The 24323-nt window shown below is 56.5% G+C and overlaps 1 protein-coding gene across 7 annotated transcripts in view; it reads right to left on the bottom strand.

Annotated features, from left to right (window-relative positions):
• Nucleotides 1–24323, bottom strand: part of ATP11A (ATPase phospholipid transporting 11A) — a 102216-nt gene that overhangs the window by 37427 nt on the left and 40466 nt on the right. For all 7 annotated transcript variants that reach the window (XM_070471386.1, XM_070471390.1, XM_070471392.1 and 4 more), the window contains exons 2-12: nt 18735–18857; nt 15018–15107; nt 14044–14124; nt 11450–11557; nt 9344–9472; nt 7454–7557; nt 6981–7031; nt 4002–4066; nt 3303–3384; nt 1931–2081; nt 482–679 (exon numbers count right to left, since the gene is read on the bottom strand). In XM_070471386.1, coding sequence (XP_070327487.1) covers nt 482–679; nt 1931–2081; nt 3303–3384; nt 4002–4066; nt 6981–7031; nt 7454–7557; nt 9344–9472; nt 11450–11557; nt 14044–14124; nt 15018–15107; nt 18735–18857 — 1182 coding nt within the window. The remainder of the gene's footprint in view (nt 1–481; nt 680–1930; nt 2082–3302; nt 3385–4001; nt 4067–6980; nt 7032–7453; nt 7558–9343; nt 9473–11449; nt 11558–14043; nt 14125–15017; nt 15108–18734; nt 18858–24323) is intronic.

The following is a 24323-nucleotide window of genomic DNA, read 5'->3' on the forward strand; positions in this document are numbered from 1 at the left end:
AGGCCCCCAGCTGGCAGCCGGGAGCAGCTCAGCGGGGGGCTGTGAACTCTTCACGCCAGAGACTGAAGCGCAGGCTCACTCTGCCCGCCCCGACAGTGATGACCCGGGGCCGCGAGGACTGAAAAGACGGCCGGGGGAGCTGAGGGCTCATTGCCGATTCACCCCAGCTCAGGCCCTCAAAACCCGGGATCAGCCCTGCTTAGAAAGGCCACGGGTGAGCCGGTGTCGGCGAGTGAGCGGCCAGTCTGCCTAACTTGTCGACACAGAGGTACCCCCACCGTCACACGAGGACGGGGAAGCCGCTCTGCTACCGTCTTTCGGGTGTCAGTCGTATCTGCTCAGGGATGGCAGCGTCCCCCTCTGAACACCCAGGGGGTCTGCCTGAAGGCTGAGAGTCACGTGGCCTCTGGAAGCCCGAGGATGCAGGTGTGAGGGGCTCCCCCACCAGCCAGAGAGAGAAGACCGCTCCGGAGATACCGACCTGCCCCAGCTCCTCGTTCAGGTCCGAGGTGTTGACCAGCGGCCCTTCCTCCATCTCCTCGTCAAACATCTCCTCGTCCCAGGTGATGAAGTAGGAGCCCAGGAACTTCTGCATCTCCACGGTGACGTACATGGACACGGGGATGATGTAGTTGAAGAGAACCATGAAGGCCAGGAAGTCCGTGAAGGCCCTGAGGAACTGAGACGGCGTGGCGCGGTCACGGCCAGCACTGCGAGCGCTGGACCTCAGCTCAGCAAGTGCTGCCTGTGAACACAGGCGCTTCAGGCCCGAAGGGGAAGGCCCCCTGGGGCCTCGGGGCGGTCTGCTCTCCTCTGCCCGCCCACGTCGGCGCCGAGGCTGGCCCCACACCTGTGCTGCTGGTGGGGGGCGGGGTGGGTCACCTGTGAGTCACACCTGGAGACAGCCCGGAGGACACCCAAGAGTGTGATTATTCTGTTTCCTCTGAGATTCTGGCAAATGACCAAGCTTAGGTCTGGACAAGCGGCTTTTCTGTCTATTTTGTCCTTATTTCTGAGCCATTTAGTCTCCTGGCAGGCTGGCCTGAGCACAGGAAAGAGGTAGGGGCCCAGGCTGGGATTTGCACATGGCTCAGGTAGACGCAGTAGGCCCGGCCAGAAAACGGTACCATTTTAAGCCAAGGAAGTGGAAGTGGAAGTGAGGTCACTTAGTCGTGTCTGACTCTGCGACCCCATGGACTGTGACCTATCAGGCTCCTCCGACCACAGGATTTTCCAGGCAAGGATGCTGGAGTGGGTGGCTGTTTCCTTCTCCAGGGGATCTTCCCGACCCAGGGATCGAACCCGGGTCTCCTGCATTGCTGCTGCTGCTGCTAAGTCGCTTCAGTCGTGTCCGACTCTGTGAGGCCCCAGAGACGGCAGCCCACCAGGCCCCCCTGTCCCTGGGATTCTCCAGGCAAGAACACTGGAGTGGGTTGCCGTTTCCTTCTCCAGCGCATGAAAGTGAAAGTGAAGTCGCTCAGTCGTGTCCGACTCTTAGCGACCTCATGGACTGCAGCCCACCAGGCTCCTCCGTCCATGGGATTTTCCAGGCAAGAGCACTGGAGTGGGGTGCCATGGCCTTCTCCGCTCCTGCATTGCAGGCAGACGCTTTACCATCTGATCCACTAGGGGAGCCCCTAAGTAGAGGAGATTTAACCAAATAAACATATTGGGACTTGCCTGGTGGCCCAGTGGTTTAGACTCCGTGCTCCCAATGTTTAAGGTTCGTCCTTATGAATTTAGGATGGAAGCCGATAACTTTCCAGACCTGAATATTCAAATACCCAAAGAAGGTGGAGCGACCAGTGCCTGCGCAGGGGGCGGGTGTAGCTGATTCTTTCCCTGTCACCAGTGTGTCTACCACCAGCATCTCGTCATCCCGTGCCCCCAGGCGTCCACCGCGCCCGCCCGCAGGGTGCCTCCGCCGTACCAGGTTCCTCTGTCTCTCGGCCTCCGTCTTCTGGTTGTACCACGGCTCGTCCCGGAATGGCTCGCTCTGCCACACGTACTTCAGGACGGTGTTGATGAGCGCCTTGCTGATGAGGATGCACAGGTACACCACGAGGAACGCGTTCATCGATCTGGAACACGAGACGTCTTCGTGGAGACCGAGCGCCTGCTCCCCAGGGACCCCGAGCTGGGTGTCCGCCTTCTCACCAACGTGGGAACAAGCACGTGGCGAGCAGACGGGAACAACACGGCAAAGGTTTTAGAGGGGCCCCCGACCAATGTCACAGCGGAAAAGGCGAGCTCGTCTACATCTGAGTCCACTCGGCGCTGGCCTGCGTTTGGGGCCACAGGGACAGAGCTGGGGGCAGGGGGCCCTGGGGACAGGAGCGCAGCGCATGCCCGCCCCGCTCAGAGGGCGTCTGCATGGTCTCGGGCTCGTAATTCACAGAACACCCGGAAGTCAACGTCTTCTACCACGAAGCATCGGCCAGTGTGTTCCTAACCTGGAGGAGGCGGGAAGGAGGCAGCAAATGCCTTGTGTAGGAAAAGTGCTGAGTCCTTAGCCAGTGTCTTAGGAGCCTATGAAGGAAGTTTGATTTTCCAGTATCTATTTCTGAGACCTATTTGTCCATGCAGACATCTGGAAACTAAGCATCCTTCTTTAATAAGAACAGACGGCCCAACTCCACAGCTGATGCAGCCACAGGTGGGCAGAGACCCAGGATCCCACTTCAAGGTTGACTTGCCAACAGCAAACAACGGTGCCCCAACAGTCACCCCCAATCTACTAAGGAGCCGGTATCTCTCTATTTCACAGCGTGAGGTCACTCGGCCGTCCATCTCAGGTTAGGGACGCACTATATTTTGTGAGGCAAAGATGCCACCTGGGTCACATTTTCTTACAAACTCAACTCTGTCATGACTTATCAAAAGGATTTTACTGTTTAATGAAGATTGCTGGCTCTGCTCACACTTTTCCTCAGTGAAACCACATCAGAAAAGCTACCTAATTTCAACTTTTTCACAGGAGGACCTGATGGGCATCCGCAGCTGACCTTGACCCAGGTGTCCGCACTCAGGTGGGAGTCTACGGATGTGGCTGGGGTGAAAGGCATCTACAGCCCCACGAAATGAGATAGTTGATCTAAGATCTAAATCATCACCCCAACCGTCTGTCAGACCTCAGGAAGGAGTTGCTGGTCAGACCAACAGGAGAACGATTTCACAACTGCCAGGGTTTGTGACAGTGGAAGTCACGGATTTTTTACATGATTCGGATAAGATTGGGCGCATTAGGTTGGTATGGCTATAGACTTTTCACGTGATTCAATGCATGGGATATACGAGCTTACTTTTCAACAGCAGAGCGCTTCTGGGACTTTGATTGATAGTTCAGTGCCATCTTGGTTTCCATGCCCGTGTAAATAGCAACACCTGTAAAGCAGAGGGCGGATGACGGGGCGACAGCACAGCTGAGTCTGTCGTCCCCTACACAGCGAGGCGCGTGCAGAGAGGCGCAAGTGCCTTCTGGACAAAACAGATCATACTTCACATTTTTCTAGGCCAGCTAGCTGTTCATAAAAAGTCATACAAGAAGATTCTTTAGACCAAAGACTTTTTTTTTCCCTGCATACATAGAGAGAAATCTGTACTTTTTTTAAAAAAAAGTTCAGATTTTAGTAATTTGGGTTTCCCAACAATAAGACACACTTGTGTATTAGTTGTTTCACTTAAAACATTAAATTAACCCACCGGGAACGGAAGCTACTAACAGAGGAACACAGCCATTGAAAGAACTTCCTGCAGAACCGTAGTGTGTGAGCTCTGTCATGGACATGACTGCATGTTTGAGTCACAAACTGGCATGTCCCTGCTGTGGACTGTGGCCATGCGTGGAGACTGGTTTTCTTAGGACAATTTTCACCACCATAAATCCACAGCACCTCAAAGCACAAAGAGAAACTTTCAGGGTGCCTCCATGGATTGTAACTGCTTATGGGGCCCTTAGTTTTAGAAGCTATTATTAATAATTCACTAACTAAAATGTTTACCGAAGATTTTCTCAGTGTTCTTTAGCGTGGCTCCTCTAAGAAGCAGGTTTTCCGATCCTAATGGCCTGCAAAGAGAAGGACGACCAGAAACAGGACAATGGAGAAGCAGCTCACTGGCTCAACACTGCATTTCATGAGGAAACCATCTCAGTGTAGATCCGCTTCCATCAGGACCATGAACTCTAGCCGAGGCCCAGGAAAGGCAGGCGCTGTTTCCCTGGGGACAGTAGAACCGTCTGCTGGGAGATTCCCACAGAGTCAGCTCCATCAGGGCCCCAGTCCCACTGGGCAGCCCCCAAGGTTTTGACCCCACTACACTAGAGACAGCGGGCCTCACCATCAGCAGCACCAGGGCCCCTCCCAGAAGTGCCACCCCACGGACCAGCCTGGAAACCTGCCCCAACAAGCTCACGTCCGAGGCGCCTGCGCTGGGGACGCCAAGTGGTGCCCGCACCTCGCTGAGCAGTTTCCAGCACATCCTGGGGGACTTGCACACACATTAACACAGTCTGGCTTTCAGAGAGGCGCTGGGGCCCAGGGAGGCACCCACAAGCACGCAGCCAAGCCCCAGGCCCTGGACGCAGCCGGCCTGTGGGTCTGCAGTGACCCGCGCGCTGCTGTGCCCAGGCAGACAGCGACAGAGAAAGTTAAAGACCATTCGTGTGAAAACAAGCACTCGGGACTCAACAGTGACCAACAGACAAACTCTCTGCCTTTAGGGGTTCGGGGGCCAGTGGTCCCCTCTTTTGACCGAGTAATCATTTCTTCTCATTTCCCAAGAGTAGAAAGGGAATAAGAAGCAGATTCAGATTCACTAACTTTGCCATTTACAATATTCTCCTGATTTTCTTCGGAGAGTAAAGGGGTTTGGGGTAAATGGAAACATTTGCTAAAGTTTGCTTTTCACTTAATCAGCATTTGATTTCCTTTCACCAAAGGAGGTGAGGACTTGCTGAACGTTATAAACTTAAATCCGTCCAGTGTACTCAGCCGACCGGCCCAGGACCACATCAGGGTGAAGAAAGAGGGACTGCCCAGCGGGGTGAGCTGGCTGGGACACCCTGACCCGAGGGGTCTGCCCAGGGCAGGCCGTGGTCTCAGGGCGTGGCCCCCAGCCCGACAGCCACGTGGGACGGGGCGCCCAGGTGCACACATGCTCTCCATTTCTGTTACAAGCACTGTCAGCAAACACAACAGCTCACGTCCAAGGCGTTTATGGAAACAAATGGCCCTTTAGACAGTGCCTCTGTGGAGTCTAAATAACTTACTTTAAAAAGTACTCTGCTCCTGGTTTGGACAGGAGCATGAACAAACGTCACTCAGAAAGGAGCCAGAACCTGGATATACAATTCATATCTGTCCACACCACAACTTGATAAACATCTTTAAACATCCAAATATTAAAAGTCTGTTGACTTTAGTATAAATACTAAAAAAAGCTAAACTAGAATAAGTATCAAAATACAAACTATATTAGTAATTATCTCTCAAGGGACTCAGCCATCAACTTTGTACAAATATCAAATAAGTAAAACCTGCAGTGCTGACTTCTTCAGGGTCACCCACTGGTGCTATGGAGCCAGCTAAATCTATCCACCCACCTTCAAATATAAATTAATCCTCATGAGGCACAGGAATCCAGGTTGTTTCTCCTCACTAACCAGGCATTTACCTTTAGAACAATATGTATGTAAGAAAGGCCAAGGCAAGGCCTCCATAGGTTCTGGAAAGCACTTGCTAACCTGCTGATGAAGAATGGTGATAAAAATATGCTAAGAGGGTGCCAACTGCTTCCTTAAAACAAGTAATTCCTGGAGCCTCTCAAGGAGAGAAACCCCACAACTACTTATTTGACATTAATTTCCATTTTCTTTTCTACTTCCGGGCCAGTGCTTTCTTTAATAAACATGGTAATACCAGGATACTGGCAATCTGGAAATGTTTGAATTGGAAGAAAAATAATCTCTGACCAGCAGAGTTTGTGGAAAAGGAGCGACTTCGAAGGCAGTCCCCTCAGTGTGGACCTCGCGTGAGTAGAACGCTCCCAGGCCTGGGAAGCGGAGGTGGCAGAGCCCACGCCCGGGCTGAGCGGGGTCTGAGGCCTGGGGGCTGTCAGCGCCCAGCCGCCGGCGGTCTGGGTGTGGACGCCCACCTGGGACCTGTGCTGGCCACTGCCCATCCCCTGCAGCAGGTTCCGCGTCCCTGGTGGGTGTGAACCGGGGACCGGCCCTCGGGAAGCACATCCCCGACGTCCAGGGCAAGAAGGTGCCCGGTGATGACCACGAGCAGATTCACGCAGCCGTTCTGACGGCCTCCAAGTCAGAAGCCATTCGGCCTTATAGTCTGCTCAGCTACGGAAGGTGTTTCTAATGGGGAACCGGACCCTCCCCATCACCTGCTCGGGGAGGGGGGCTCCTGCCCTGCCCGGCTGTGATGAGGCCCTCAGCAGACTCTCGGGAGAACATTCTCCATGGGGTCATTAGTTTGTTAACACGTCCAGACATATGCACTAGAGAAACCAGCCACGACAAGAGCCCAGACTCTAGTCAGGCAGGATCACCCCTCAAACCAGCCACGGGGCAGAGCCCAGACTCTGGTCAGGCAGGATCACCCCTCAAACCAGCCACGGGGCAGAGCCCAGACTCTAGTCAGGCAGGATCACCCCTCAAACCAGCCATGGGGCAGAGCCCAGACTCTGGTCAGGCAGGATCACCCCTCAAACCAGCCACGGGGCAGAGCCCAGACTCTAGTCAGGCAGGATCACCCCTCAAACCAGCCACGGGGCAGAGCCCAGACTCTAGTCAGGCAGGATCACCCCTCAAACCAGCCACGGGGCAGAGCCCAGACTCACGTCAGGTAGGATCACCCCTCAAGCCCACTGGACAGTGATGAAGAACAGCTCTCATCAGGGAAAGAACCATGTTTAACTGAACAATAGAGATAAAACTTCCCAGCCTTCAGAAGAAGCTGAGAACTCACCTCACCACGGGGTCATTCTGATCGTTGTAAACATTTATGCGGCCGACGAACCTGGGGGCGGGAGGGTCAGGTCACTGCCGTGGCGATAGTAGGGCGGGGGGGGGGGGGGGGTGGGAACAGGACCTGAGACCCTGGCTCCTGGACCCCCCAACCCCCGTCTCTAAGAAGGGCTGAGGTCCTCCCGGGAACACAGGGGTGGGGGCTCAACTACACTCCCTCCCCGCCCCCGCTTTTACTTGCTCTAATTAGCCCATAACTTAAATGACATTCCTTAAAATCACTTCCTCAAAGCACAGAAAGTTCATTTTTCTTCAACACACTTAGTTCCATGAAGCCTTTCCATCTGCATAGAGAGCTACAGACTGGAAGGGGACCGGACTTCGGCGGTGATGCACACCCACCCCAACCAGCCAGGCCGGGCCTGGGGGCCGGGTGGGCGGGGACCCCGGGGTGGCGGGGGGAGGCCGGCTTACTTGTAGAGGTCGGGCTGGGGCTGCTCACACTCAATGGTTGCGTGGAGACTGTCGATGTCTTCCTCCGAGTGGAACCCCTTTGTGTCCTGAACCGCATAATGGGTCTGCAGACGGAAGGACATGAGTCACAGCCCCAACAAGCAACACACTCTCCCCACAGGGGGGACCCTGTCCTGGGGCAGCCCCAGTGATAAAGTGTTCGTGCACATAAATAAACCTGAGCACAAAGCCTGGGAACCGCACAGGACAGAGTGTGTGAGAGTCTGCAGACCTGAAATGGTTACAGGACTACAGGCACCACTGTGCATGATTCCTGCATCTAAGAGGTGGCAGCAAAGCCTTCCATCCCTAGCCAGTGTCCTCCACTAACCCAATTCTCCTCCAAAAGCAGACATTTGGGTTCATCTGTCCAGCCTCACGGCCACGGCCCCGGCCCTGCCCCAGAGTTTCCGAGGCCGACGGTCTGAGTGGTGCCCAAGAACCACGTTTCTAAGCGGATCCCAGGGCTGCTGGTGCTGCTGGCCTGGGCCCCATTTGGCGAAGATGGGCCCTGAGGGCACCAGGAATGGTGGACAAGTAGGCCGGCCTTGGGAGGACGCCGTCTCCTCTGCACCCCTGACGAGTAAGCTCGGGCAAGCGTGTAAGGATTCAGAATGACGGGGGCGTGATTGCAGCATCCGGGTAACGTGTGAGGGCTCGGTGCATCCGGCACTGGGGAGCTTCTAACTGTCCTCACGAGAGGTCTGTCCACATCTGACAGACGGGAGAGCCCCTCAGATGTGACCAGTGCAGGCCCCCCGCTCTGCTCCTGAGGAGACAGCTCCGGTGCATCGAGCCCAGGAGCAAGGACACACAGGCGTCTGCCGAGGGCCACGTGTGGACGGGTGTGGCTTCGCCCCGACCGCAGTGATGCACGACACTCACGGCATCCGCTCCCGGGAAGGGTGGCCGCATCTGGGCAGGGACGTCCCCCTGCGGGTGGGGGTGCGGACAGCAGCCCACTGCCCGCGGTCGGGCGTGCACGGCTCGCCCGGGCTGGGGAGGAGGGGACACGACCCCGCAAGCTCCAACAGCCACCAAACACCAAGCACCCTCCGCCCAAAACCGCTCTCCGTACAGACAACTGTGTCCCACGGCCCCCTCCCCGGGATTCGGGACGTAGAAAACGGGACAGTGAGTGTGGAAACCCCACGGGCTTTCCGTGACGAGGCCGTGGTCATCCACGGGCAGGAGCAGGGCGCCCTTCAGGGCAGGCCCCTCGGGGAAGCTCCTGTGTCCACGGGAGCCAGAGCCTCAGAAATGCTGGACCCACGGGCCAGCTTCACTTTCCTAAAATCCCTGCAAGCGTCCGTGTTTTCAAAACAGTGAAATCCGTAAAGTCAATGGCGATGTGCTTCTCGTTTGCGATCATTAATTAAAATTTTTTAGTACCAGCTGCCAGTACAGAACTCCACACTGAGTGTAAGAAATGAATCATAATTTCTGAAAATCCTTACTAAGATATTTTAACAAAAAGACACTCATTGAAGTAACAGTCGGGCAAAATCTAGACTTACTTTTCACACAATTCCAGTCTGGTGAAGTCAGTGATTTTGACAGGTAAGATGAAAACCTCCTAACTCTAACTATCTCTTCCTTACATCCTTAACTGGGTACCCTCACTAAGGAGCAGCTAAAAAGGAAGACGGGCTTGCTTCTGTTACTGGAGAGGCTGCGGGTTAGGGCGCTGGGGTGGGAAGAGGAAAGTGGGGATCGAGCAGACACAAGCGAGAGGAAACGGCCCCTGGTCTCCCTGAACACAGAGCCTCACTGCCCGGGTATCTTCCGGCCACAGGAGCACAGCTCTCAGGGGAAGGAGGGGGTCCCACGGGCAGAGAACAGGCACGTTACTTTGTGGCTGGACTCCCCATCCAGGCTGGCGGTGGTCACGTGGCAGGTCCCGTCCGCACGGCTGCTGGACAGGAAGATCAGGTCACAGGGGAAGGTCTCGTCCTCCTTGACCATGACGACGTCCCCGACCTGCAGGACAGATGACACAGCTGTGAGTCGAAACCGGTCTCTGGGCGGCAGCTCCCACGGACGCCATCACAGCGCCACTGGCAGGAAAGTGTGTGGATGTTACATGGCCGAGAAGGGTCGCTTCTGGAGCAAGTGGCCCAAACCCAGGAGAGACCAGGTAGGTCAACGCACCACTGGACGCTTAGACCTGGACGCTCCACAGGGCATGATGACAGAATATTCTGCAACACTCTATTTTGCAATGATAGAAGTATTTTGCAGTATCTGAACTCCATCCAGGAGGACGAGGTGAGCAACCACCCTGTGGGCATGAAGCCTGGGACGTGGCCACAGTAAAGAGGGCTGTGTGGTTCCAGCGGAGGATTGGCACAGACCATCGGCCAGACTGGACTTAACCGGCTTTGAACAAAGTGCAAGAGCCACTCAGTGGAGGAGGGGCAGCCTTCCCACAGACAAGGCTGGAGCGCGCGGGCAGTCCTGGGCAAAAAGGGCTTTCACGTAAAAAGTAACACAAAACCGACAAGGAACTTAATCTAGAACTATAAAAACTTTAAGGAAAAAAAAACCCAGGAGAAAGTCTTTGGCCACCAGGCCTTGGCAAAGAGTTCTTAACTTGACACTAAAAGCACCATCCACACAAGGAAAAGTCAGTAAACTGGACTTCATCAAAATGAAGAGCTTCTGCTTAGTGAAATACCTCATTAAGGTATTTCTGGCAGAGGACTAGCATCTAGAATATGGGAACTCTCAACATTCCACAGTAAAATCCCTCAATGAACCAAGCAGGAAGCGGGCTAGGGCCACAAATCCTAAACCAGTGCATCCTAAAGGAAATCAGTCCTGAATATTCACTGGAAGGACTGAAGCTGAAGCTCCAATACTTTGGCCAACTGATGCAAAGAGCTGACTCATTGGAAAAGACCCTGATGCTGGGAAAGATTGAAGGCGGGAGGAGAAGGGGACGACAGAGGATGAGATGGTTGGATGGCATCACCGACTCAATGGAGATGAATTTGGGTAAACTCCGGGAGTTGGTGATGGACAGGGAGGCCTGGTGTGCTGCAGTCCATGGGGTTGCAGAGAGTCAGACACGACTGAGCGACTGAACTGAACTGAATGACACACCAGAGAAAAAGAAGTGTTCTGGGCAGAAGGAACACTTGCTGAGAGAGTGAAGCACGGGGAGCCTGGTGTGCTGCAGCCCGTGGGATCACGAAGAGCTGGACCTGAGTTAGGGACCAAACAGCAACAACAGCCACGAGCAGATGTCTCATGAAGAAGATGCCCTGTGGCAAACAGGCAGCCGTGAGACGCTCGCAGCCAGCAGGGAGGCACGCGCGTAAACCACACGGAGAATCAGGACCACGGAGGCGAGAAGCAGAGACCACACCGAACACTGCTGGGGATGCTGAGATGCAGAGCTGGTGGGAACACAGCAGGGCAGGCTCCTTCTCAACTAAGATGGGATTGCCCACGATGACCCAGCAACTGAGCTCCTGACTTTTATACCAGAGAAATAGAAACTATATTCAGATCCAAAACCTCTACACAGACGCTCACAGCAGCTTTACTTGTCATGGCCCCGACCTGGAGAAACAGCCCCCACCTGGTCCACCCCCTACAGACTCTGCAAGGAAAGAAAGGCGTGCAGATGCCCATCCTGGGCAAGCCCCAAGGGGCTTCGACTGTGAGAGGAAACCCAGCCGGAAGGTAGAGGCTATGTGACTCCATCTACGTAAAGACACATCCTGGAGGTGGACCCACCTATCGCCCAGTTCCCTGAGACCGTAAACCTGCTCTACAGTTGATCCCAGCTTTAAAAATTGACCCACAGAAGAAAGAGGTTTAAAACAGTGGTAGGAGCTCGCCTGAAGGGAGCAGTGCTTGGGGAACAGGGCGGTCTGCACCCAGCAACTGAAGCAACCTCAGATGGAAGTTTTGCCAAAGGAAGGACGGCCGCGGGCGGCGGGCACTCACCCGGAGCTTCCGGCTCTGCTTCCGCACCAGCCGGCCGTGCTGCACGAAGTGCACGGGGCACTGGTTCATGGCGTTGTCCGCCTTGTGGCGCAGCCAGTCCTCGTAGCCCTGCCAGGACCCGGAGAGACGCCCGTGAGCCCCCGGCCTGCCCCGGCCGGGCGGCCACGCTCAAGGGCTGCTCCGCGCCCTGGGAGGCCGGGCGGCGGTCCCAGGGAGGCCGGGCGGCGGTCCCAGGGAAGGGGCTCTCCACACGGAGCGGGGACAGGACGCCCAGCAGGGCAGAGGGGGACGCGGGCGGGTGGCCCTGGAGCTGGGGCTCGGCCCAGAGGACCGCAGGGCAACTCGCAGGCGGGGGGCTGACAGGGCCGCAGCGTGGCTGAGGGCCAGGTGGTCGGGAAGGGCACAGCCCCGAATCCGCCACCTCCTCAAGCCCTTTGGGGCTGCTGGGCCGTGGCCCCTGGTGGAGCCAGGGCAGACCCGGCTGCGGAGAGCAGCGCCCCCACCCGCCTGGCACCACGTCCTGGCCGAGGTGCCGGGCAGGTCTCACCCCCGGGAGCCGCTGCCACTGCCCTCTGCTGGGCAGCTGCACGCCCCCCACCCCCAGGAGCCATGGCCGCAGGGCAGGACGCTCCAGGGCACCCCGTCAGTGACGGGGACGCCCCCCGTGCAGCGTCCAGGGGCCCCGCGCCGTGGTCAGGGTGCTCTCGGCACGGCTCCGTGCTCTTTCGGCTCTGACGGCACCACGGCCTCGGGGCAGAGCCCGCTCAGCTCAGGACTGGGGTCTCCAGCCCCCCGGCCTGTCTCTCGGGGGCTCACACAGGATGCGTCAAGTGCACGGACCCGGCTCCACCTGTGACACGGCCGCTGCATGCAGACACGCCACACGGTCCCCACGGTGGCCCAACACGCCCCGTCAGTGCGTGTGGATCCCTGCAGGGCCACATGCTCATTCCACCTGCTCTTCACACTTCTACATTCAAAGCCGATTTCATGGGCAACAGGTCAAATCATATCGCCGTTCAAATCTCCACGTGCAGATCTCCGGCGAGTGGAAGACAAAACCCAGACGATCACAAAGGAAGCCTTCGATGCCGCTCCCGTTCTGGATCAAACACTGAGCAGTCCAGACGCTCTCACCGTGGAGACCGGCAGAGGCACTGGCCTCACACTCACGAAGGTCGCCCCGAGACTCGGCTGTTCACGTTCTCTCGGTCGGGAGGAGTCGCTCTGCCGTGCATTCCCGTCACTCGGGGGCAGCCCGTACACCACGTCTCCTGTGACGTGTCTTCAGAGCTTTTATTTTTTATTTAGAGACTAACAGAAAGCATGGCTTTGTCAGCAACAATGTGACCACCAAGAATTTAGACGCTGCCTTTCAGGAATTATTTCAATGCAAATACCATTGTGTTGAAAAGTTTGCAGCAGATGAGGGACCTGCATCTGGAACATACAAACTGCCTCGGGGGCAAGACACAATCCAATTTAAAAATGGGCCAATGACTTGAAGGTATTTCTCGAAAGAAAATTTACAAAAGGCCAATAAGCTCATGACAAGATGCCCAGCATCGTTATTTACGAAGGAAATGCAAAACCACAGTCGGTACCACTTCACCTCCACTAGGATGAGTGTAACAAGGAAGATGACAACAGGCCTCAGCAGGAACGTGGAGAAACTGGAAACTCACGCACGGCTGGTGGGAAGGTCAAACGCCGCGGTCACTTTGGAGAATACTTTCAACACTAGAGCGACTCTAGTCCTCTGTATGTGCGCAGGGGAACCGAAAAGCTATGTCCACACAAAGCTTCCACGTGACGGTTCATAAGTGTTTCCCGGAAGAGCCAGAGCAGCAGAAGCACCCAGATGTCCATCAGTGGATGCTGGATAAATAAACTGTGGTCTGTCTGCATGATGGAGTATTAGTCATCTATGAGCCCATCACTGACACACGCCACGAGTGGATAAACCTTGAAAACATGCTCAGTGAAATAAGCCAGACACAAAAGTTCACCTAGGTAAGATTCTGTTAATACAACGCCCAGGGTAGGCTGAAAGCCGAGTGGCGGTCGCCAGGAGCTGGGGCCGGAGGAGGGGGGTGGACAGCGAGGCTCTCGGCTTTCTTCCAAGACGGTGGGAGCTGAACAGAGCTGACGGTGAAGCACCAACCAGCCACCAGGGAACGGATCGTGGGAACAGCAGGCGAACGGTTCTCCCGTCAGTCACTGGCTCATCAGTCAGGGATGCAGAGGACGGCAGGACCCCCACTGAGTCAGGAGTCACGCTCAGACCCTCTGCAGGGCCCGGCAGCGGGGGCGCAGCGGGCAAGCACCTCGGGCCAGCTCCACGCGCTCAGCGTGAGAACAGGCCCTCCTCGCACCCTCAGGGCAGCAAATGAGCACTGCATTATACCACCTCCCGTGTTTCAACTCAGGAATCCACCTAAACCACTTACAAACGTGACCTTTCAGGGGTGAGTGGAACGTCCCGTGAACTGGCTGAAATAAGCCAGGAGGCTCTGCTTTGGATGACAGGCGGCCCCCCGTGGCAGACACTCTGTGGGACCCTGCTCCCGTCTGCCTGCATCTCCAAAGCTCACCTGCTTGATGGCTGTGACCGTGATGACGAAGAACAGCGGGAGACCACTCGTCACCGGACTCGTGGGCGTATCGATAATCAGCTGCAAGGAAGAGAGGGTGGTGGAGTCACCTTCAGAGACGCTTCTGAGGGGCTCTAGATCGACTGGTTGGCCCTGGACACCTCCTGCGTCCACTCGGACTCATGGTGGCTCACTTGGCTGTTACCCCACCCTGTCCCACCACCGGAGACACATGATACGAGGTAAACCGTCCCAGTTTACTACAGAGCTGAGGGCGGTTCTCCTCACGACGGGCTGTGTCAGCAGCGGCGACCCTGGCTGACTCCAGCGCACGCGTTGTTTCAGTTCACTCTCTGCTTCTGGCGCCACACTTTGACTACATTATTTGCATAAATTACTGTGGGGGAAATGTTTTAAAGTCCTTCCACTGTATTTTGTCTGACTGAGACAAGTTAGGCTGCTGGTCTGAAAGCACATCTGACCTGTTTCCTGATCCACACCTCACGACGGTTTCCACTTTCTTTTTTTAACTCTCGTTCGTGTTTTTTAAGGAGCATCCACGTGATTTAGGGAGATAGTGAAGGACAGGGAAGTACAGTTCATGGGGTCGCAGAGTTGGACACAGCCGAGTGACTGGACAACAAGACATCGTGATTTGGGGATAAGTGGAATAACGTGGAGCTTAGGAAGTCCCCCTAAAGGTTAGGGGGCTCCTGGCCTCCTGTCAGGACTGGAGGGTGAGGGCAGAAGGCAGCCGGACCCGCGCGCACGCACGGTGCTCACACCTGTGTTCTAGTGAACAGGTCTCTCTGAACCAAAATGCTTGTCCTTGAAGAAAGCAGGTGACGGGTCTGCAGATAAAGGGGCGCCAAGTCTGTGCTCCTCCTTATCAGCGAACCAGTCAATCATCCAAGAGTAAATGTCACTTATTTATATTTACATTAGGGGCAACAGGAAGAGGGGACCAGCCTTACCTGAACCAGGAATATGATAAGAAAATAAAAGTTGGCTATTCTTCTGAATTGTTCAAACAAGTTCTTGGGTATGAAGTTCCAAAATGTGTACTGCAGAAGAGAGAAACACAGCGGGGTCATTTGGGTCACACTTCACACTGGGCCGTGTTATTCTGAGACATGACAGGCAGGTCTGCATTTCAAAGTAAAAAATGACTAGGTTTTGATACAAAACAAAGCTGAGAGTGTTTGTAGACATTTCATCAACTTGTTGACCGTACAAAGAAACTCCCAACACAGAACACGGACTCCAAGTATTTAAATCACCCAGTCCCAGATAATTCACGGTGATGCACGGGAGCTTAGGAAGAGCGTCACTGCCAGAATGTCTGGGTTCTACCCTTTCTGTCTATAAAGTGATTAAAAGAGCAGCGTGTACCAAGGACGTCTCTGACGGTCCAGCGGTGAGGACTTGGAGCTTTCACTGCAGGGAGTGTGGGTTCAGTCCCTGGCCAGAGATCAAAGATCCCACATGCCACAAAGCAAGACCAAAAGAAAAAATAAAAGAATAGTATGTGCCTTAAAGGAATGTGATGAGAACTGAAGTTCTGGCTTAAACTGGTCTCAGAAAAGACAGGGATGTTGAGATTCTATAACTTGAGAAAAAGCACAGACAAGTCAATCTTTGTAAGTGCTTGAGAGAGATGTATTTTGTCTTAAGTGGGCCATTAAGGAGGGGTTCCCTGGTAGCTCAGCTGGTAAAGAATCTGCCTGCAGTGGAGGAGACCCTGGTTTGACTCCTGGGTCAGCAAGATCCCCTGCAGAAGACATAGGCTACCCACTCCAGCATTCTTGGGCATAAGGAAATTATTTTTCACTAACTTTAAAAAGGAGTTATTAAAAGAAATATAAGATATGCCACACCACAGCATTTGTGTCTCACTTTTGTGACTCTGTGACCAACCTAGAATGATCTTTCAGTCTTTATATGCTCCCTTCCAAGAGATCCCAATGCCAAAGTGGATTGTCCTCAAGGCCCTATCCGGTGAAGCCCACCCTGTCTCCAGGACCCAGACCAGCATACTCACCACCCAGAAGTCAGAACACGTCCCCACCTCTAACAAACCACTCAGTGCAAATCCCCATCTTTTATCTGCTGAAATGTTTATAGATGGAAGTTGTACATTGTTTAGGATTTGCTTCAAAATGGTGTCAAGGTAGAAAAGAGACGCACAGACGCACACACGGGGCCACCTGCTGATGCGCGCAGACAGCGGGTGGCCGGGCACAGACATTCGCTGCCCTCCTTCCCTTCTTCTCCTACGTGTCTGCGAGTTTCCACCTTATAAAGCACCATGTAGTTATTACAGAAGGCATCTTCTACCATCCTTCCAAACGTGCAGATCAGTCTTAATCTATTTTAATGCTACTATTTCAGGACGCCCTTTCCGTTTTCTAAGTCCTAGTCTACCAGGGAAGTGCACAGATATGGAATCTAAAACCACCTAAATGATTACTTGATTCCTACCGGGTGCAGGAGGCTTGCGCTGCAGCTTAGGCGTTATGTTTTATGATCCACATACTTTAAGGAATAAATGACCATCACAAGTTATTACTGCTGATTATCAGTAATATGGTGGGAAACGGGTTGCTAATCTCTGACAATGTACAGCATGAAAACTGAAAATCCAGTGAGATAGTTTAAACAGTCAGGACTGCACTAATTATCAGTACTGCATGGATAAAATAAAACGAGCTCTTTATTGCACATATGAGAGCTGGCAAATAGATAATAGTGGGCCAACCGTACATTTCTGATGCCTGCTAAGTTGTAATGATCTAAATACTTGCTCAGACACTTGGGCCACAATACAAGGTAATACTTTGTATAACAGGCACAGTGTAGCGCTCTGACCTACATCCGTCTGTCAGGTCCTGCCTTCCGCTGATACCATCAGTAGGACAGAACCTAACACCGGAGCCCTCGGTACTGAACCCCAGAGCAGGACAGCACGGAACAGAGCCAGTACTTTCCTGCTGCGCTGGAGCTGAGATGTCTGAGGTGGGAGGAGCATCGCTCTCCCATCAGACAACTCGGGGAGTGCGGAGTGCAGGGCACAACCCCCGCCTCATGTCCCGTTCACACCCCAGCCCGGGCGTGCGTCCGCACCAGGCCTGTGTCGTCAGCCCCAAGCTGGTCCCGGCCACGCTCGCCCCTCTGTGAGGGTCTGTCCTCACCGTGGGCGTCCCCCCTGGTTTCTGTCCTCACCATGGGCTCCCTCCCCTCCGGGTTCTGTCCTCACCATGGGCTCCCTCCCCTCCGGGTTCTGTCCTCACCATGGGCTCCCCTCCCCCCTGGTTCTGTCCTCACCATGGGCTCCCGCCCCGGATTCTGTCTTCACCATGGGCTCCCTCTGTTCCCCCCCCGCCAGGTTCTGTCCTCACCGTGGGCTGGAGGGGGCCCAGGCACAGAGAAGCAGCCCCGCCTAGCTGCCCCCTCCTCACGTGGCCCTGGGGAGACATGGAAGGCCTGGCGCCACTCTGCTTCACTGGCCGCGGAGAGGAAACCCAGACCGTCGGGAAACCGGTGAGGCCGTGGCCATTTGTACCTTGCAGGACTCCGGCACAGGTGCACTCGGGTGCCCTAAAAACCCACGCTCTCCCGGGAAGGCAAGCCCGGCGGTCCCAGAGTTCAGTTTCTGTACGGAGAGGAGACCGCACAGCCTGAGCTGGATATTTACTTCTGCGGCGACTGAGGGCAGCGCCGGGAGCCACACGCATTGTGTGCCCAAAGCACATGTTGTGAACTGGTGACGTCCCATCGTCCCGAGTCTGCGGCAGGGGGTGGGCAGCTGAGGTTCGAGAAGGCCCTGGCTGGGAGGCTCAGTGTGAGGTCAGAATCAAAGGGAAGGGATCACACATTTAGGGTCATTTCTTATTTTTCCTTCTTGTACCATGTTCTGCTCAAAAGGGGACAGAACATGGATCAAACACTGATCACCAATAACAGAACAGGCTGGAAATTTAACTTAGAGAGCATAGGTGTTTGTTCACTTAAGGAATCATTGTTGACAGTCTTTTAAGGTAGAAATGAACATTTTCTTTCCAAGAAAACATAGATACACCAACATAGTCTCCAAATCTCTTTGCAAATTTATTTCTTACAATCTAAGCGATTCATGGGGTCGCAAAGAGTCAGACACAACTGAGCGACTGATCTGAACTGAACTGAACTGAACTGGAGCTGTATTTTCCACATTCTGAGCTATTTTTAAATGAAAACAATCGTGTGTCTCGCCTTCAGCATCAGCCGGTCTAAATCCACAGACATCCACCGCTGTTGACTCAGGCCCCAGGTCCCCGTCCCGGGGCCTCCTCTGGACAAGTCCAGCCAGCACCTGGGGTCACAGGCTGGTGGCACTGGCGACCCCTATGCCGTCTGTTCTGCAGAGGAGGGCGCTCTAGCCTGGCGCGTGCCTGGCAGGTGGCCAGAGAGCTGAGAAGTGGCGCCAGGAGGATCTGAACCCTAGACTTGAAATCTGACACTTAAACACGATACAGTTAGCAGGGAAGTGAGGAGGAAGTGCTGTGACACCTCGTCTTAACAGTGTTTTGGGGGGTAACCGGGGGGTTGGGTGATGAGTGTGCAGCCTGGCTACTCAGGGGCGGGTGGTCCCCGCTTCATGGGGTTCTGAGTGTCCGAGGAGCCACGTGGGGGAGTCCCGGGCAGATGCTCACCTTGGAGGAGACGATCCTGTTGTCCGGGTACCTCTGGGGGATGTAGGCCTCGGCGCCTGGCGGGGGCTCCCGGCGGCCCACATAGACCGTCCGGCTGTCCACCCAGTCCTCCTCCCCGGCACACTGCGGGAGGGAAACAGAGCTGTCAGTGTGGGTGGGGCCCGGGGGCAAGGTATTCCCACGGTTGGCTTTGATGCTGGTCTCTGTGGGGGCCAGGGAGGGCTGGACCCCTTGCAAGGTCGATCCCCACTCCCCACCTCCACCCCAGTGCCCACCCATGCCCCTGGGCCCCTCAGGAGCCTGTGCTCCCCCCATCCCCAGCTCTTCAAGGAAGCGCCACCTGCACCCCACTGGAGCCGAGAGGGCCTGCGAAGCTCAGTGGGAATGACACGGCGGGTCCATTAAAAAGTGACAGCGAAGCCCTAAGGCTCCCAAAGAGAAAAGACAGTGAGTGGTCCTAGGATGTGGGGAAAGGTCTCTAAGAAGAGGAGACTGTAAAACTGTGAGCTCAGACCAGAGGGTCTCGCCGCCCCTGAACAATCGCATGGACAAGACTTCCTAGAACGCAGACGACCCGCGTCTGACCCACGTCTGCATTATTCCGAGATCTGTGCACCAGACCTTCAGGGAAGAGCCCCGCCCAGGAGAGCCTTCCAGAACATGCAGCTGACTGTGTGCGGGCGGCCCTGAGCGCCCGGGACCCTGCAGCCCAGGAGAGCCTTCCAGAACACGCAGCTGACTGTGCGCGGGCAGCCCTGAGCGCCTGGGACCCTGCAGCCCAGGAGAGCCTTCCAGGAACACACAGCTGACTGTGCGCGGGCGGCCCTGAGCGCTCGGGACCCTGCAGCCACGGAGACTACAGTGCAGCCTTGGGTTGCAGGGCGGGGCCTGGACCCCCCCAGACAGGGAGCTCCAGCTCAGGGCTCTGCCACCTCCCCCCAGACAGGCAGCCCCAGTTCAGAGGGAGTCCGCAGGGAGCAAGTCAGAAGGAGGTTTCTCAAGGCCGGTTCCCTCCCTGGGCACAGGCTGCTTTTAGTGTGATCACTGGACGCCTCGAATACAGCTCCTTGGTGCTGCCCTAACCGTACAGGTCGGGGCACCATTCCTGCTCGTGGAACGAGGTCAGGAAGCGAGCCCTGCACACCTCGCCCCCCTGCAACACAAGCTCCTCCGGGAGGAGCCTCGTACCAACCAACTCAGCCCCGTACGAGAGAGCGAGCCTTGGCGCTGGCCCCTGAGGAGAGAAACGGGAGCAACAGACAGCCCCCGGGGGCCCTGGCAGCTCCCCGAGTCCCTGAACAGGTCACAGCTCAAGGGACGGAGCGGCGTTGGGGGCCTCGCGCTCGACGGTCAGGCTGCAGCAGTGCCCACGGAGGGTGCCCCCTGAGGTCACAGCAGCTGATGAGCCTCAAGGCAAGACAGGCCGTTTCAGATCAGTCCCCCGGGAGCCCCGTGTGCGGCAGAGGCATCAACGTGCAGACCCTACGTGGGTTAAACTCAGCTCAGAAGGCAGAGAGAAGACAGCAGACAGGAGGCCCGGGAGCGCCTGTCCACCGCGGTTCTGCACGTGCCGCCTGCCACCGTGTGCGCCCTGATGCACGCGGACAGCTGTGTGCCCCTGGATGGGCCGCTCGGCGTCTCTGTGTCCAACCCGCCCAGGAGTAACACGAAGGGATTCTGGTGTCTGCAGGCTCAGCAATGAAAACAGACTTGGCCTCTTAAGCAACTTCTTAACCCCGCCTGTTGTAAGCCAAACAGTAACCACAGTGTACGGGTGACGCATACCAGAGGAAGTCAGCCCACACGAAGCTCTGTGATGAGTCACGGCTGATCACGGAATCTCCTGGGGCCGGGCGACAGAGAGGTCAGCGACAAGAGGGAGCGGGGCCTGATTTCAAGACGTCCGGCATCTCGTTTTACAACAGGCAGCGTAAGGAACAGGCCGGTGTCGGCAGTTTTTGAAAGTAGACTTCTAGGACTAAACCTGGGTGAAATTAGCTTCCGTGGAAGTTGAATTCACACGCGGATCACAGCAGGACCGCTCAGCCTGAGCTCTGGGCCCAGAGCCCTGGCAGGCTGGGACTGTCAGCTGGCTGAGAACATACACCCCTTCCCTCCAGAGGAGGCAGGGAGGTGGGTGGGATCCGGCCTCACAGATTCCCACGTTCCTGGGGAATCACAAGACGTCCCGCCAGGACGCAGGTGAGCTGGAGGCCCAGGCTTTGCCTGCACAGCCCCAGGGGACGCCCCACAAGATACTTGCGAGTCATGTCTGCTGGGGAATTGGTACCTGGGATAGACCGGCCACCACAGCCAATAATGTGGGCAAGGAAGGAGGGGGATGTGACTGGACGTTTCTCCAAGAGCTTCAGTGGCCAACGGCACGTGGAAAGACACTCAAAATCCACAGCCCTCAGGGAACGGCTGGGGCTACACACGGAGGACCAAACACGATCCGCGTACGTGGCATGTCTGAAACCGGCAGCTCCCTGGAGACAGACACAGCGCCGTGGGTCCCTGCCAGGGGCCAGGGAGGCTGCCCCTCGGGTACTGAGTCTCTTCCAGGAAACGAAGATGTTTTAATAGTAGATCATGGTGGTGCTCCATAACCTGGTAAATGCACTGAAGAACACTGAGTGAGACTTCCCGAACAGGAAGATTTTAGGATCTGGTAACTTCATTTCAGTAAAGCGGTCCCTTAGGCCCCCACAGGTTCCTGGGTCCCGAGCATCGCCCATCACGTTTCGAGTTGGTGCAGAGACCCCGTCTAGGGTCAGTGCAGAGAACCTCATGCCTCTGAAGCCTCTTCCACCCCGTCCTCCCACTGCTGTGCCACCAGAACGCAAGGTGCTTTCCATTTCAGGGAAAACAAGGAACATCTTTCAGGCTGGTTTTTCAGTAGACAGCATTTCCTAGTGGATAAAACTGAGCTCGACGGACTTCCCAAGGAGAACAGCTAAGATTGGAGAAACTCAAAAAGAAACAATCACTGCAAGGCAGGATGGGATGAACACAGCTGCCAAGCACCCCGGCTCTCTGGGCCTGGGCCGAGAAAACACCCCACTCCCAGGGCTCTCGCAGGGCGTCAGCCCCGCAGGTGCGGGGGCCGGGCTCCTGCCTGGACCTCGGGGCCCAGCAGTGACGGTGGGACTCCTGCCTGGACCGCGGGGCCCAGCAGTGACGGTGGGACTCCTGCCTGGACCTCGGGGCCCAGCAGTGACGGTGGGACTCCTGCCTGGACCTCGGGGCCCAGCAGTGACGGTGGGACTCCTGCCTGGACCTCGGGGCCCAGCAGTGACGGTGGGACTCCTGCCTGGACCTCGGGGCCCAGCAGTGACAGTGGGGCTCCTGCCGGGACCGCGGGGCCCAGCAGTGACGGTGGGGCTCCTGCCGGGACCGCGGGGCCCAGCAGTGACGGTGGGGCTCCTGCCGGGACCGCGGGGCCCAGCAGTGACGGTGGGGCTCCTGCCGGGACCGCGGGGCCCAGCAGTGACGGTGGGACTCCTGCCGGGACCGCGGGGCCCAGCAGTGACGGTGGGGCTCCTGCCTGGACCGCGGGGCCCAGCAGTGACGGTGGGGCTCCTGCCTGGACCGCGGGGCCCAGCAGTGACAGTGGGAGGGAGTCGCAGACACGCCCTGTGCGAATGCTACCACACCATCTCTGCCAACTCGGTGCTTCTGGACTTGGAACGCCCCCCCAACCCCAAAAGTGGCTAAAGGGCCAGAGGAAGCAAGTGCGGGCAGCGGTCTCACCCTCACCGACCTTGCAGTAGGTCATGTTAGGATCTGGGTGCGGCAGCCTGAGCCTTCAAGTCAGAAAGCTCACAAGGACGGAAGAGAGTCTGAAATGCACGGAAAATCAATCTCGGCCAGCGGCCGTCACTAATGGAAGTTTCGAATTTCAGCTGAAACAACCAACCTATTAGCCGAATTACACGGCCGGACCAGAACGAAAGCATGTAACCTAGCCTCAATTCACCAGATCAGCTTTTGCAGAGGTGGTTCCCCCAACAACCGTTTTCAGGGATAAACGACAAAGCAATTGCTTGTCCCGTGGTCCGTTTCCAGCTTTAACAGCCAGCACTTCTCGTTCGACGGGTAAGGAGGCGTTTCTGAACACCGGCATCTCCCACTCACGTCCCCGGCGCTCCGGCTTCTCTGGCGAGTGTGGGGCGTCCCACACGCCACAGCACGGGGCGTCCGTCCACCCAGGGTGCGCCCACTGTCCTCTGTGAACCTCCTCGGGGTCAGTGACTAAGAGCACGCCCTGTGAGCTGGTCAGATCAGAGTCCTCGGCATGAATCACCAGCCTTCCTGGGGTCTGTGAGTGGAGTCGGACCCCCGGTGGGGAGGCAGAGACCCAGGGGCCCCCATCACTGGACCTGCACCCTCGGCCCCTGCGGGAGCCCTCCTCCCCTCCACTGGCCACACTCAGTGGGAAAGACAGCCCCTTCCTCCCCAGGAAAACGGCAGCCCACTCCAGTATTCTGGCCTGGGGAACCCCACGGACAGAGGAGCCTGGCGGGCTACGGCTCATGGGGTTGCCAAGAGTCAGACACGACTGAGCAACGGAGTTTTTTCTCCTCAGGCAAATTCTCGGCCTCTGCGGAGCGCTCAGTGGCATCTTTCTGCCGAGAACGTATTATTAAACACAGAATCAGCTGGATCGCAGAAGCGCCATGACGGTCCACTTCACTTGGAACACTGACCACCTGGAAAATGGTAAACGCTGCCAACCTAGACCGTAATTTACTGGGTCCAGAACCAAAATTAAAATAAAACTTTTAGCCACAGATGACCCTGGGCTGCCCTAGGCTCTCCCAGTCTCACAGTTACAGGCACCAGAGCCCCGTGCTGGGGCGCCCGGCGGGAGGCAGGGAGCGGGGAGGATGGACGGGGCACTGGCCGCCGCTGCCTGGCCCCGGTGAAACGCACAGCAGCAGAGAAGCCCGTGACAACGGTGTTTCCAGACGAGACTGCGTATGAAGCCGCTGAAATTACTCCCTGGGCTTCAGTGTGAGACTGGCAGAGGTGACCACGGGGGTCTCCTGCAGTGACCCTCGCAAGGCGCATCCTCAGTGCCCGTGCAGAGATGGAGCCTCGTCCCCGGCCCTGGGCGGAGGAGGGGGTCAGCCCTCCCCACAGGGGACGCAGCTTCTAGCTGAACTCACTCACCTGTGGGTCACCTGTTGCCACCTGTCCCATGGGGACCACACAGGCCTGGCTCCCTGGAAAGCAGGCTGAGGTGGGTCCCCTGGATACTGGCTGGGGAGGCGGGTTGCCCCTGCCTGTTGGGGGGCGGCCTCTGTACCAGGTACGGGGCCAGTATCCCCACATCGAAGTCAGGAAATGGCCCTACAAGCAACAAGTCCAGCCTAAAGCTGGGGGCGGGGAGCAAGATGGGCCAAGTGACCAGGCGGTGAAACAAGAGAGCTCTAAGACAGAGACGAGGCTTACGCCCACGGAGGAAGAACCTCACCCTTCGGTCTCAGCAGAGAGCCCGCTCCCCTGCCCAGCTGTCCGAGGGGACCCAGCTTGGCGCCGGCGCATCGGGGAGACTGTGACAGCCGCTCCAGCCCCACTGCCCGG

Source organism: Odocoileus virginianus, chromosome 8 (assembly GCF_023699985.2).
Source record: "Odocoileus virginianus isolate 20LAN1187 ecotype Illinois chromosome 8, Ovbor_1.2, whole genome shotgun sequence".
In the NCBI taxonomy this organism is placed as follows: Eukaryota; Metazoa; Chordata; class Mammalia; order Artiodactyla; family Cervidae; genus Odocoileus; species Odocoileus virginianus.